The 16,240-nt window shown below is 40.4% G+C and overlaps 2 protein-coding genes across 3 annotated transcripts; both read left to right on the top strand.

The window, feature by feature from the left end:
* The first annotated feature begins 8,710 nt into the window (after positions 1-8,710).
* LOC121869197 (merozoite surface protein 1-like) lies at positions 8,711-10,946 on the top strand. Of its 2 annotated transcripts, XM_042370433.1 has the most exons (4): positions 8,711-8,848; positions 8,885-9,001; positions 9,753-9,863; positions 10,192-10,946. In XM_042370433.1, the coding sequence occupies exons 1-4, from the start codon at positions 8,764-8,766 to the stop codon at positions 10,224-10,226; spliced, it is 348 nt and encodes a 115-aa protein (XP_042226367.1). In that variant the 5' UTR covers positions 8,711-8,763; the 3' UTR covers positions 10,227-10,946. The 2 variants fall into 2 exon arrangements, with proteins under 2 accessions (XP_042226367.1, XP_042226366.1); XM_042370432.1 differs by having other exon boundaries at positions 8,711-9,001.
* A 4,828-nt stretch (positions 10,947-15,774) lies between these two features.
* Positions 15,775-16,194, top strand: LOC121869200 (basic proline-rich protein-like). The gene has a single exon (XM_042370436.1). The coding sequence runs from the start codon at positions 15,775-15,777 to the stop codon at positions 16,192-16,194; it is 420 nt and encodes a 139-aa protein (XP_042226370.1).
* The last annotated feature ends 46 nt before the right edge of the window (positions 16,195-16,240 follow it).

Below are 16,240 nucleotides of genomic sequence, written 5' to 3'. Positions count from 1 at the left end.
TGTCAGAGTGGTTTCATGAGATTTTGAAATAAAATCTATTTTTAGCCAAAATCCTATAAGGCATAAGACTTATAATTTTTGTCATTTTGGCCTGTTTCTGCTGTAATTGAAGACAGGCATTCCTGAAGATGCTGATTATGATCGGTTAACCAAAATTTGATATCTGCATTATTATTTATTCAAATGACTTGTAAACAAAAAATTATTATTCAAATGACTTGCAAATGAAATTAAAAATTTTTAAAAGTTAATAGAACAAGTAATAATCCAGATATCAAATTTTGGCTCACCAGATTCTTAAACAGTATGTTCAGATTTATACTGAGATTTTGAATAAAATTCATTTTTTTAGCTACAAAACTTGCAAGGCATTAGGACTTACAATTTTGTTTTTCATGGGTCTGTATTTTGTTTCAAAATTAGCCTTGAACATAGTTGATTACACTCTGTTAAACAAAATTCTGATATCTGCATTATTATTTATTCAAATGACTTAGTAAACGTAATTATTATTCAAATGACCTAAAAACGTAAATTACAATTTTCAAAAGTTTCATTTCGAACAAGTAATAATCAAGATATCAAATTTTGGTCATCAGATCTTAAACTGCATGTTCAGAGTACCTATACTGAGATTTTGGAAAATCAAAATTCATTTCTTTTTAGCCAATAATCCTGTAAGGTATTAGACTATTAATTTTTTGTCATTTTCGGCCAAAAAAGAATTTGTTCAAAATTAAAGATAGTACTCCTGAACATACATATCTGTTAACCAAAATTTGATTTCTGCATTATTATTTATTCAAATGACTTGTAACGTAATTATTATTCAAATGACTTGCAAACGTAATTACTATTTTCTAAAAGCCATTTGAACAAGTAATATTCCAGATATCAAATTTTGGTCAACAGATTCCAACAAATATGTTCAGAGAGCATCTATGCTGAGATTTGAACAAAATTCATTTTTTAGCCAAAAACTGTAAGGCATAAGACTTACACTTTTTATTATTGGCCTGTATTTTAAAACAAATTAAAGAGTTAGTATTCTGAATATAAGTTGATTGGCTATTCCAGTTAAACAAAATTTTGATATCTGCATTATTATCTAAATGACTTGCAACGTACTATTATTCAAATGACTTGCAAAACGTAATTAAGCAATTTTCTAAAGCCATTGAACAAGTAATAATCAAGATATCAAATTTTTGGTCAACAGATTCTTAAACTGCATGTTCAGGAGTACTATACTGAGATTTGGAACAAAAATCAATTTTTAGCCAACAATCCTGTAAGGCATTGACTTACAATTTTTGTCATTTTCGGCCTGTGGTTTGCTCAAAATCTTCGAAGATAGGATATCTGAATGATGTTGATTAAGAATTGTTAAAACAAAATTTGATATCTGTATTATTATTTATTCAAATGACTTAGTAAATTGCGGATTATTATTCAAATGACTCTGCAAACGTAATTACAATTTTCTAAAAGCCATTTGAAATGTAAGTAATAATCAAGATATCAAATTTTGTCAACAGATTCTTAAACTGCATGTTCAGGAGCACTTATACTGAGATTTTGAACAAAATTCCATTTTAGCCAAAAATCCTGTAAGGCATTAGATCTCTACAATTTTTGTCATTTCGGCTCAAAATTTTCTTGTTTCAAAATTAGTATAGTAGTTTCCTGAATGATATGATTAAGAATTCAAACCAAAATTTGATATCTGCATTATTATTTATTCAAATGACTTGCAAAAAAATTATTATTCAAATGACTTGCAAATGAAATTAAAAAATTTTAAAAGCCATTAGAACAAGTAATAATCCAGATATCAAATTTTGGTCAACAGATTCTTAAACAGTATGTTCAGGAGTACCTATACTGAGATTTTGAACAAAATCGATTTTTTAGCCAAAAATCCTGTAAGGCATAAGACTTACAATTTTTGTCATTTTCGGCCAAAAAAAAGAAATTTGTTCAAAATCTCAGCATAGGTACTCCTGAACATGCTTATTAAGAATCTGTTAACCAAAATTTGATTTCTGCATTATTATTTATTCAAATGACTTGCAAACGTAATTATTATTCAAATGACTTGCAAACGTAATTACTATTTTCTAAAAGCCATTTGAACAAGTAATATTCCAGATATCAAATTTTGGTCAACAGATTCTTAAACAACATGTTCAGGAGTACCTATGCTGAGATTTTGAACAAAATCTATTTTTTAGCCAAAAATCCTGTAAGGCATTAGACTTACAATTTTTGTCATTTTCGGCCCAAAAAAAAATTTTGCTCAAAATCTCAGCATAGGTACTCCTGAACATGCTGATTAAGAATCTGTTAAACAAAATTTGATATCTGCATTATTATTTATTCAAATGACTTGCAAACGTAATTATTATTCAAATGACTTGCAAACGTAATTACAATTTTCTAAAAGCCATTTGAACAAGTAATAATCAAGATATCAAATTTTGGTCAACAGATTCTTAAACTGCATGTTCAGGAGTACCTATACTGAGATTTTGAACAAAATCTATTTTTTAGCCAATAATCCTGTAAGGCATTAGACTTACAATTTTTGTCATTTTCGGCCCAAAAAAAAAATTTTGCTCAAAATCTCAGCATAGGTACTCCTGAACATGCTGATTAAGAATCTGTTAAACAAAATTTGATATCTGCATTATTATTTATTCAAATGACTTGCAAACGTAATTATTATTCAAATGACTTGCAAACGTAATTAAAATTTTCTAAAAGCCATTTGAACATGTAATAATCAAGATATCAAATTTTGGTCAACAGATTCTTAATCTGCATGTTCAGGAGTACCTATACTGAGATTTTGAACAAAATCTATTTTTTAGCCAAAAATCCTGTAAAGCACTAACCCTTTGAGTCACGTCCCGGGTGTCACCAGGTTAAGTGTGGTGTATTAAATGGTGTCGGGTGTATGTTGTGACTAGAATCTCTCTCTCTCTCTCTCTCTCTCTCTCCATACCTACTGTAAGTGATCACACATGCACACAAAATACTTACACATACACACACACACACAACATACCTATACACACACACTCCCACACACAAAATCTTACCTTCTGAGCAAAAGAATAAAAAATCCCTTGAAGTTATTTACCTCACATCAAAACCTAATTCACTCGAGAGGAAGGTAAACACTAACACTACTGAATCTTGTCTAATTACATTCAGGTGAGACGCTGTATTGAATCCTTGTAGAGAGAATTAGTATAATTTGATCAAGACAGCTGTGTGTGTATTCTTTATTCTACACCTGTGCTAATAACCGGAACCCAGGTGTGTGTTCTCAATATACCTTTGATTAACCCGATGAGAACGAAAGGACTAAGCCATCGTCGTCAAATCTAACTTAACTTAATCTAACCTAACCTAACCCCGAGCTGTACAATCAACTCTTTTATTACAGTAAGCTATGCATCCCGTTTTATATATAGCACTTCTTGTATAGTGAAGTTAATTTCCATCTACTTTTTATAAATAATTTAAATATGTGCCACGTACGAGTGGATAGCCTATTGTTTCAGTGCATTTCTAAATTTTGATTATATGAAAAAATATATATAGAGTGTATTCCTTCATATGAAACGAATTTCCTGTATTTCAAACGTTTCATCAGGAACAAGAACAAAAATAACACTTGCCTGGGGTTGAACAGACATAATACACATGATGACATTTTTCAATGGTAATTTCTCATCAACTATGTGTTTCCAAGGTGTGATTTAGGGTTTGTGTGTTATTCTGAAAGTACTTAATTAGTTAAACCCCTTAAATTTAAATTCTGAGAAAAAAGGATATTTTGGTAAAAAATTTTGTAAGGTTAGTGGGTGTAGTTGTGACTCAGATGTTCCTTGTTTCAGTGACTCACTGGGTAGTGGATCTCTCTCTCTCTCTCTCTCTCACACACAATGCGTAGCTCCACCCCTCAGTAATTAAATAGATGAGCTGTGTACCTCCAGTGCCCTACAGCATGATCTACTGTAACATAGGGTTAGTGTCCATTACACTGTATCGGCCCACCAAGGTTTCGGGACCAATAATTCCATTACTATGATATAATAAATCATTATAACCTAACCTGACCTGACCTGACCTGACCTAACCTAACCTAACCTAACCTAACCTAACCTAACCTAACCCATTGTTTACATATTCTTCCCCTGCCTGTTAACCCGACTCTAATTTCCTTTCAGAAACACTTAATTACTCTGTTTTGTTGTTGTTCTTAATTACTTATGATCACACAACTGATTATACTTTTAAATATGTTAATAATTCATTCTATGGTTTGATAATATTGAACATGTTTTAATTAATGACTTGTGTTGTCCCTGTGTTTATAATATACCAGTGTTGTAATGTTTGTGTGTTATTTACTGTGTTGTCCCGGCCAAGTTAACTCTTTGTTTTCAGTAACCAATACTATCTGTTATTCATCAACATTTTCCAACATTCTCTCGTCTTTTCCGACATTATACACTCTCCTCCAACACCCTGCAACACTCAGCTCATCTCCTGCAACACTCAGCTCATCTCCTGCAACACTCAGCTCATCTCCTGCAACACTCAGCTCATCTCCTGCAACACTCAGCTCATCTCCTGCAACACTCAGCTCATCTCCTGCAACATTCATATCATCTCCTGCAACACCCAGCTCATTTTCTTCATCTCTTGTTGACAGATTCTTTGGGATGACATTATCGGCGAGGCAGAAGGACTGAGGACACCAGACTGTTGCTGGAACTGTTCCATTAGATGTTACGACGGAACCAGGCGCTGCTGTTACGTGTTCCTTGTCATTCTCTTGGCTCCCTTCATCGCCTTCTGTAACGGATGCCAGTTCGCCTGTTTGGCCTTCAACGTAAGTGTCGTTAGGGTTTGGGAAGAATAGGAGGGAGAGATGGGATGGGATGAGGGATGGATGGGATGAGGGATGGATGGGATGGAAGGAATTAGGGAGGGGGGTGCGGGATGTGTGAGGGGAAAAAGATGAGAGGGAATGAAGGAAGGAAGGATGGGAGAGAAGGAAGACAGGTTAGGTTGGGTGAGCTGCATCTGATGGGTTTCTTCACCAACAGCAAGTGTGGTGTGTGGGCCCATGTCTACGTCTGTGGAAGATCAACTTTGCTACCATCAAGAAGTTCTGGGAGGCGTGTCTGTACGCTGTTTGTAGCCCCTTGTACGAGACTATCGGACTGATCTTCTCCAAGGCATACGTCCGTTATCAGAGGGTCCCAGATGGTAACCCTCCCGACACCAGCAACTTCTTCAATGTATAAACCACCTTCGGCGCTGTTGGAGGCGTGGGCTGGGGTAGAACTAGGCTAGATGAAAGACTGAAAGCCCCAAGACGAAATGGATCATCAACCACCCAGCCTGATGACTTGGACGGTGATACTGCCTGACGGATAACAAATAGAGAATAGGTGGAATTTCTGTATTTTTATTGGTTGACTGTCCTTGACTACTAACAGGTGACGAAGACTCATCACCAGTACTACGATCAACACGTTAAGTTAGGGAAGTTTAAGCCGCCAGAGAGCCTGTTGGTGATAATCATGGATAAGGACGACTTGTGCTACACCAAGACCAAACAGGATATATTATATAAAGTAGATAAGATATGTTTCGACTTGTGAGGAACACTGTCTCCCCTCTCAAGACACTCTGAGGATGCCTGTATATAATGCTACCAAACGACATTTAACTACACTATATTTTATGATAATTATATAAGGTTATATATTCTTTAATGTGATGGGTTTTTATTGTTAATTTGATCCTCCAGTATTTGTGAATATACCAAAGATATTATTTACATTATTTGGCAAGTATGTGGCAGTGCTTCGGCTGTTGTCGTCTGTAGAAGCACTGTTGTGGAATGAGGTGGTAAAGCAGAATGTTCTTACCGTCTCTTGCTGGTTGAATGTCCATTTCTTGGTGATCTTTTGCACATTCTCAAACTGCTTCTTCCACTTTTTTTACTTTGCTCTTGACTCATTCTTCTGGGATCGCTTCACTCTTTACCTTCATCGACATTCTATTAACTTCATTCCCTATAATGGAAGTAGGTGGCAAGATAGTTTCATGCATGAGAACCAAAATAATAGAATTTATATATTAATGATCTAAGAACTGCCATGCGCCATCCTCCTTTCATAATGGACTTATAAAATTACCTTGTATTTTGGTAGATGTAGATTCTAAGTGATAATTTACTTTTGAGATTTTAATAAAGGCAGTATATTATTTTATACGTAAGGGATCACTGTTTTTGTGATTAGTATTCTTGTACAAACTGGCTGTCATGTCAGATACAGAAGTGTGGCTTAGTTTGGGTGGTGACTATAGGTGACATACAATTTTCAGTCTTGTAATTTTAAAGACCAATCACATATGATAGGACAGAGAGGGTAAAGTACACCGTTGCTGTCGTGGAATATTGATGGTGAAAACTTACACACATTCAACCATACAACAACGCCAGTGTTATAAAAAAAAACCATATTGATATCTTAAATTTACCTTCAAGTGTGACACCTGATAACTACAACCTTGTGATAGGCATCTCTTTAAGCCACTAACAAAAGAACAAAATAATGTCTTTGTTTAGTACTTTGTCGGTGTACTTCGTCTGTACTGTACTGTATTTTATAGATGAATGTTACCCTGTACGACAGCACTTGTCTTACAGGAAATTTTATACAAAGTTCACAACAATTACAGTAGAAGTATTTCATTTATCAACAAGGAAAACTATTTTGAAGTAATTTTGTAGTTTATAAGTTGTAATTTTGAGATAACATAATTTATATTCAGTAGATAATTAGTATGTTGATATATATTAGTCCTTCTCCCGCCACTGTGATAAATAGTTATATACATACAGTAAACAGTAATGGATCAAGAGTCCAAGAGTTTCCCTGCCATTCATATTACAGAGGACCTCAAGGATATCAGTGACTCATATTTTCGATGCTGTTTTTAAAGTCTTTTGGAATATTGTTTTTAATAAGTGAAATGCAGCAGTAACAGTTGCATAGGTTATAGGAGACTTGTTCAATTATTACCTCATTTTGGGCAAAGATTTGTGGCACTGATGTTAAAATTTAAAGACGAATAGTTGACGGATATTCTCGTGTAACCTGATCTGTTGGGCCTCTATGTACATGACTGTATCACCAGCTTCTTCACGCCTGACTCAAGATCATCAGTGTGGGTGAGTCACTGTCATCAACAACAAGTGAGACTCAGTGTCTTATCCTAAGGTATGAGTCACTGATGTCATCTACAGTTATCAGTCTGGCCTTATCAGAAGAGAAATAATTTGACTTTCTTTGATCGTCAGTGAGGTTAGATTAGGTTTATGTCAGCCTTCAGGATGACTTGTTCAGCCGGACATCAATTTATAAAGACTTAGGGATATGAAAAACCCCTTTACGGCCTCTAAGAAGACGTTTTTCATGGCCAGGTGGGATCTCTCACTTTTTAACTAATTCACATAGAAATTTTCGACACGTTTGAGTAGAATCGATTCGATAGAAAGGTTGAACAGTGTAAGTGTTTGAGGGCTGAGATGAATCTGACTATGGCCGTTTAGGGAGCCCTGAAATCTGTGGAGGCCCCGGGGACTCTTACACCTCAGGTATGGCAGATCTCAGAGTCTTCCCCTGCAGTAAAGATCTCTGGCATCTCCAGAATGAGCGAAGAGGTCCCTGGGCCCTTCTTACCCACGGGCGTGTTAACCCCTACGGTGCTGGCGTAGGACCAAGCATAGATTGAAGTGTTTTCACGGTGTTTTATTTTGTACACACATTTGCATAATAAACTGGTCATCTCGTGAAGAAGATGTGTCATTCTCCCTTTCCTCCCCACCCTCTCTCCTTCCTTCCCACCGTCTATAATTCCTCCTCATCCTATCTTTTTCCTCCTCATCCTCTTTCCCTTTCCTTCTTACCCCCTCTTTTTCCTCCCTATCCTCTCCACCCCCTTTCTTTCCTCCTCATTCTCTCCATTGCTCCTCACCCTTTCCCCTTCCTCCCTGCCCTCGCTCCTTCCTCCTTACCCTCTTCCCTTCTTCCCCGCCTTCATCCCTCCTCCTCAATTAGCTGTCCTTAATCCAGTTAGTGTACAGATCAGCTGGTTCTACAGTCAACCGGTTCTATGCTATCAGCTAGTTCTACAGTGAGTATTACTTTGCTACCAGTGTCTGTGTGTGTGTGTGTGTGTGTTTTACATCTGTGTTAACACTAGATAGAAAAGATAAAAAATTATTTTGTCAATAGTCAATTTACAAATTCTACTTGAAAATTTTCACATTTACATGAGTAATGTATTCATGCATGTGTCTCAGGCGCTCTCAATAGATGGTTAATTGAATAAAAGCTTGTTTCTCCGTCTCTGTGGGGGCAAGAAGTCTAGAAATAAGTGCCTAGTTAACTTCCCAGTCTACAATATTATTACTAACTCAATTCTAAACAACTAATCTATATAACGTATGATGCTTCTGTTTTATATAAGAACACATCAAATGATATAGTTCCAGAATCTTTGAAAACTGAGGCCAATGAATCACTCCTTCGAACAAAGTTTATACAACTGTACCAATACTTGCTGGATCTTTCCAGGGTCAACCCCGCGCTATAAATGGACGGGCACACCGGTCACCAGCCACAACTCCTGAGAACCTGTACTGATAACTCTTGAAGCTCCAAGATGAAGGTGATCGTATGTGCTGTGTGTGTGGTGATGGTGGCAGCCATAGCTTCCGCCGGGACCACAGGAGCTGGCGGAACCACAGGAACTGCCGGGACCACAGGAACTGCCGGGAACACAGGAACTGCCGGGAACACAGGAACTGCCGGGAACACAGGAACTGGCGGGACCACAGGACCTGGCCACGACCACGACCATGAATACAACTGCACAAAGGGGGGCATCTTCTCGGACCCTGGTGAGTGGCAGTGTTTTATGAGATTTCTTGCCCTAATTCTTCTTTCCCTTTGTGGTGTTAACATAAAGTTCACTAGTATGGATTTGAGTCCCGTAGGCGTTAGGGGAGGTGTAAGATATCTGTATATTGTAGACTAAATAAACTTTTTTTCGGAAATTTAGGAACAAGTAGTTGACCACCTTTACCTTCCCTTTATTAAATTAGGTACCCATTCCCACCATGGTAGACTAGGGGCACCATCGGCACTAACCAGCTACCCCTTTATCCTGTTCTTCATCAGCTTAAACCTGACCAAATATTGTCTACTAGTACAGAATCCTTGTATGAACGGAAACCAAACTTGAGAACAATTATTATTAATACAGTATAAACTTAAATTTTGGAGTAATCTATTACAGTTTTGTATTTTCACTTATTTTGAGTTCAAGTATGCAAACGGGAAAACCCTATAGGCCTATATGCTACTAATTAAAACTTTGTGCTTGTGGAGGATCGGTAATACAGTACTAGTTAACTTGTTCAGTGTTTACAATTGTGTTTTGAATATCGACTTTCAAAATCAGTGTTACTTCTCTCTCCATTAATCAATTTCACACAATTTGTTACATCCATAATATCTGGGGTATTTATTAATTTCCTTCAAAATAATCACGCAGAGTCTTCAAACAGTTATTACGTTGATGTAACTACTGTATATTAAAAAAAAAATGAATCGTAGAGTAACTCATTATATTCCCTCCCTCCCTGCCAGCTGACAAGTGTGAAGGTTACCATGTATGTGGGTTCAACGTTTACACACAACAGATGGAACACATACGTTACATCAAGTGTAAGGTCGACATGATCTTCAACGGTCACGCATGTAAGTTCTCGACGAATTTATTGCTCGTATAGTTAAAATGTCTTGGCCAATCTTTCATGGTGTTTTAAGGAACAAATATATTAGTATTTCAAACAGTAATATTAGCTTCCGTAGCCTAGCATGATGGCCAAGTGGTATTACAGGTAAATCAGTCTGTGTACATTCTGGAAATATATTTTTTCGTGAATTTGAATTATATTTTTAAGTATGAAATATAGTTGAAATACACCAACGGGCTCATTGAATTATATAAAATTTATACTACCATGCAATAAGTACGGTGGTGTATTTCATAGATTATTTAAAAAACTAATAATTTTTGTTACAGGTGTCTCGGTTAACGTATATAACTGCCCGTACTAAGAGACCAAGATGTGAGGTAGAGGGGCAAGACCGGCCGGCATCATCAACAGTAACAAGAACACTGTACTATAGGTTAAGAACACCTCGTCCAGCTTGCCCGACCTTTGCCACCAGGACTACCAACAGTATACCTTCACCTACCACACGAGATGGAGTGTAGCGTAGCTTAACTTACATCAGTAGTTCATAATTTATCTTTGAAATTTAATTATTATATTATGGTCTGTTCCGATGTATGGAAACATCAAAAACTGAATATGTACATCGAAAAAATAATGTCATAAGAGGATAAAGAACAGATAACGTTATACCATATACAGCTCATACTCGTTATCGACCAGTAAGTATGACAAAGGTAATGTGAGGGGTGAAGTTGATTTTACACGAGGCATACTACATCACTCGGTCTGCTGAACCCGAGGTGTATGTTGTCGTTCACCATATACAGCGTTATTCTTTACTTTATAATCCTGGAATATAGTTTCTCGGTGTCTTAACATTAAACCTTACGACATTGTATACATCAGAAGCTTGCGTGAATATATAGGTATAGAATATACATCTATTTATCGTGTAGTCAAAACTGTTAACTATTAAGTAGGCACATAATTCAGTCGTATAATGGCGATGTGATTATCCGGAAGTGAATTATTTAGCAACTGATATCGCTGAATAATTCTTTTGGTATTACTGTATATCCAATAAAACATCTCATAAGGATTTGCATTTTCATTTAATTAAATCTTACAACATACCGCCCAAACTTTTTAGTTTTTAAAATAAAGGTATTTCACTCTTCATTACTATCGTTTGATGATAATAGAGATCTGAGATTTTCTTTAATGCTTTGCTGGAAATACCCGAATTAAGTCCAAAATTGTTGCAAAGAGTGCCCCCCAAAAGGAAAATTATTGCAAATAGTTTGAAAAAATATGTATCGTAAGTGCTGATCTATTATGTTGATTAGCAAAACGATAGATATAATGTAAGAAATTGGGTAAATTTTTACTTAGGACGTGAGTCCCTAGGGGTTGAACCAATATGTTTTTCCAGTGTATTTTGGTGCGTTTTAAGCGAATCTGACCTTCATTTTTGTCGGAAATTGCTTGTATCCCTCCCCAAATAATAATAGGGGCAGCGACGCCTCCAGGATCCCTCAGAAGGGCCGTTACGCCCCGCAGGACCATCCAAGGGGTGGTGGAGTTTCCAGGGGCCCACTCACAGGCGGCTGCGCCTCCAGGGACCCTCCCAAAGCTGGTGACGCACCCATGGATACTCGCAGGGACAGCACCGCCCCCAGGGAATCTCGCAGGTATCCTTCCAGGGGCGGCGGCAGAGCCGGATTTACCAATAGGCCAAGTACGCCATTGGCCTAGAGCCCACCGGTATCTGGGGGCCCACTCAAACTAATTTGTCGCGCAGCGTGCCAGCGTATAACCTTGTTTCAAGTGAACACCGAGTATTTCATTATATAATGTATTCACAACCATAAGGGCCCCTGTACAATAAGTATAGGCCCGCAGTGGTCTCCAACTGGTGGGTCATGGGGTGGTTCTCAGGTGGTCCACGGACTAGGCCCTATAGTAAAATGAAGAAAATAAGATAAAATAAGATAATAAAAAATATATATATACATTTTTTAAATGTCCGTGTCCCACCATCTATCTATCTATCTATCTATTTATCTATCTATCTATGCATACATATATACTGGAGAGAGAGAGAGAGAGAGAGAGAGAGAGTAAAGTTCAAGAAACCTTCAGCGCCTTGACGTGTGAAGGACATTGTAAGTCTTATGTCTTACAGGATTTTTGGCCAAAAAATAGATTTTGTTCAAAATCTCAGTATAGGTACTCCTGAACATGTTGATTAAAGATCTGTTAACCAAAATTTGATATCTGCATTATTACTAATTCAAATGAATTAAAATTTTTGCCATTTTCGGAGTATGGCAGTATGAAATATGATGATCTCAAAGCCGAACTGGAATTCGTTGTCAGTACCTATTCCAGTGACCTGGAAGCATCTGTTGTAGATGAGTTATTGGAATTTAAAGACATTTTGTCTTCTGAATCTGACAAGTCAGTGACAAACATCTCCACTTTGCTGAGGTTCAAAGATGGTATTTTGACAACTGCCTTTCCAAACATTAGTATCTTGGTAAGAATTTTCCTTACCATACCCATTACAAATTGTGAAGGAGAGAGGTCTTTCTCTACTCTAGGGTGAAAAATCACCTGAGGTCTACCATGGGACAAACCAGATTAAAGATCACTTTCATTATTATGCATTGAATCTGGCCTCCTACAATCCCTTGACACAAACAGTATCATTGACAAATTTTCCATGAAAAAAGTAGGAAGAAAAATTGATTATGCTTCAAGTTAATTGTATTTGTTTGATTAAAAGTAATGATGTGTCACATTGTGTTGAAATTCTTATTTCTTACATTTATTATTATGCCATAATGTAATATATATATATATATATATATATGTATATATATATATATATACTGTATATATATATATATATATATATATATATATATATATATATATATATATATATATATATATATATATATATATATATATATATATATTGATTATTGAAACATGCAACATTTCTATAAATTTGGGGGCCCACTGATGAGTTTGGCCTGGGGCTCCCAAGTAGTTAAATCCGGCCCTGGGCGGCGGCGCCCCAGGGACATTCCCAGGGACGGCGGCGCCTCCAGGGACCCTCCCATAGATGGTTGCGCCCTCAGGAATACTCCCAGGGACAGCGTCACCCACAAGGACCCTCCCAGAAGGCAGCGGCAACCCCAGGGGTTCTCACAATGGCGGCTGCATCCCCAGGGGTCCTTCCAGGGATAATGGCGCCCCCAGGGGTGTGATCATACAGATAGATAGATAGACAGATAGATAGATATTTTATTGACCACAAAAAACATGCTTTATAAATATACACAATATACATTATGGCACATGATTAAAATCTTAAATATTAGCATACGTCCAGCAATCCCATACTTAACTGTGATTGGTGGACTAAAATGTAAATCCACTGAATTACAGCCAATAGGAGAACAGAGCAATCAGTCAGCACAACACCCCAACTTATGTTTTCCTGTTGGATATTTATTCTCCTTGTCATTGTTCAGGATGCGATCATACTGGAAAAGTGATGGGCGGTGTATTTATTTAACGTCATATCTGCCAGAGTTCTAAATAGTGCAAAAAATACTACACCCAAGGGCCCTACAGGTCTGGTGTTCCCAGGAGCCCTCCTAGGGGCGGCGGCGCCCCCATGGACCATTGCAGGGGCGGCGCATCCCCAGGGACCCTCCAAGGGACGACGGCACGACCAGGAACACTCCCAGAGGCTATGGCGCCAGGCAGGGACCTTTCATGAGCGGTGACGCCCCCAGGGGTCCTGCAAAAGATGGTGGCCCTTCCAGGGCCATCCCAGGGGTGGTGGCATTCCCAGGTTCTCACTTAGGGCCAGTGCTACGCCCCGAGGGACTCTCTCAGAGGCGGTGGCGCCCCCAGGGACACCTTCAGGGTCAGCGATGCCCTTAGGGACCCTCAAGGGAAAGCGGTGCATCCAGGGGTCCTCCCAGGGGTGGTGGTGCCCCCAGGGGCCCTTCCAGGGTCATTGGTTCATCTAGCTGTTCAGCCAAAGGCTTTGGCTCCCCCAGGGGCCCTTCCAGGGGCGGTTGCGCCCCCAGGGGCTTGATCACAGTGTCGTACAGAAAGCATATGTCCAGCAAACCTAATACTTAATTGTGATTGGTGGACTAAAATGTAAATCCACTGAATTACAGCCAATAGGAGAACAGAGCAATCAGTCAGCACAACACCCCAACTTATGTTTTCCTGTTGGATATTTATTCTCCTTGTCATTGTTCAGCATGCGATCATACTGGAAAAGTGATGGGCGGTGTATTTATTTAACGTCATATCTGCCAGAGTTCTAAATAGTGCAAAAACTACTACACCCAAGGGCCCTACAGGTCTGGTGTTCCCAAAGGCCCTCCTAGGGACGGCGGCCCCCCCCCCCCCATGGACCATTGTAGGGGCGGCAGCATCCCCAGGGACCCTCCAAGGGACGACGGCACGACTAGGAACACTCCCAGAGGCTGTGGCGCCGGGCAGGGACCTTTCATGAGCGGTGTCGCCCCCAAGGATCCTACAATAGATGGTGGCCCTTGCAGGGCCGTCCCAGGGGTGGTGGCATTCCCAGGTTCCCACTTAGGGACAGTGATATGCCCCGGGGATTCTCCCAAATGCGGTGGCGCCCCCAGAGACACCTTCAGGGTCAGCGATGCCCTCAGGGACCCTCCAGGGAAAGTGGTGCACACCAGGGGTCCTCCCAGGGGTGGTGGTGCCGCTAGTGGCCCTTCCAGGGTCATTGGTTCCTCTAGTTGATCAGCCAAAGGCTTTAGCACCCCCAGGGGCAGTTGCGCCCCCACGGGCTTGATCACAGTGTCATACAGAAGGCATATGTCCAGCAATCCTAATACTTAACTGTGATTGGTGGACTAAAATGTAAATCCACTGAATTACAGCCAATAGGAGAACAGAGCAATCAGTCAGCACAACACCCCAACTTATGTTTTCCTGTTGGATATTTATTCTCCTTGTCATTGTTCAGCATGCGATCATACTGGAAAAGTGATGGGCGGTGTATATATTTAACGTCATATCTGCCAGAGTTCTAAATAGTGCAAAAACTACTACACCCAAGGGCCCTACAAGTCTGGTGTTCCCAAAGGCCATCCTAGGGACGGCGGCCCCCCCCCCCCATGGACCATTGTAGGGGCGGCAGCATCCCCAGGGACCCTCCAAGGGACGACGGCACGACTAGGAACACTCCCAGAGGCTGTGGCGCCGGGCAGGGACCTTTCATGAGCGGTGACGCCCCCAGGGGTCCTGCAAAAGATGGTGGCCCTTCCAGGGCAGTCCCAGGGGTGGTGGCATTCCCAGGTTCCCACTTAGGGACAGTGCTATGCCCCGGGGACTCTCCCAGATGCGGTGGCGCCCCCAGAGACACCTTCAGGGTCAGCGATGCCCTCAGGGACCCTCCAGGGAAAGTGGTGCACACCAGGGGTCCTCCCAGGGGTGGTGGTGCCCGCAGGGGCCCTTCCAGGGTCATTGGTTCCTCTAGTTGTTCAGCCAAAGGCTTTAGCTCCCCCAGGGGCAGTTGCGCCCCCAGGGGTTTGATCACAGTGTCATACAGAAGGCATATGTCCAGCAATCCTAATACTTAACTGTAATTGGTGGACTAAAATGTAAATCCACTGAATTACAGCCAATAGGAGAACAGAGCAATCAGTCAGCACAACACCCCAACTTATGTTTTCCTGTTGGATATTTATTCTCCTTGTCATTGTTCAGCATGCGATCATACAGGAAAAGTGATGGGCGGTGTATTTAATTAACGTCATATCTGCCAGAGTTCTAAATAGTGCAAAAACTACTACACCCAAGGGGCCTACAGGTGTGGTGTTCCCAAAGGCCCTCCTAGGGGCGGCGGTGCCCCCATGGACCATTGTAGGGGCGGCAGCATCCCCAGGGACCCACCAAGGGACGACGGCACGACAAGGAACACTCCCAGAGGCTGTGGCGCCGGGCAGGGACCTTTCATGAGCGGTGACGCTCCCAGGGGTCCTGCAAAAGATGGTGGCCCTTCCAGGGCCATCCCAGGGGTGGTGGTATTCACCGGGTTCCCACTTAGGGACAGTGCTATGCCCCGAGGGACTCTCCCAGATGCGGTGGCGGCCCCAGAGACACCTTCAGGGTCAGCGATGCCCTCAGGGACCCTCCAGGGAAAGTGGTGCACACCAGGGGTCCTCCCAGGGGTGGTGGTGCCCCCAGGGGCCCTTCCAGGGTCATTGGTTCCTCTAGTTGTTCAGCCAAAGGCTTTAGCTCCCCCAGGGGCAGTTGCGCCCCCAGGGGCTTGATCACAGTGTCATACAGAAGGCATATGTCCAGCAATCCTAATACTTA

Source organism: Homarus americanus, unplaced genomic scaffold (genome assembly GCF_018991925.1).
Source record: "Homarus americanus isolate GMGI-L3 unplaced genomic scaffold, GMGI_Hamer_2.0 scaffold32091, whole genome shotgun sequence".
Taxonomy (NCBI): Eukaryota; Metazoa; Arthropoda; class Malacostraca; order Decapoda; family Nephropidae; genus Homarus; species Homarus americanus.
The sequence above is the reverse complement of the archived record's forward strand: the minus strand, read 5'-3'. Positions and strand labels throughout refer to the sequence as shown.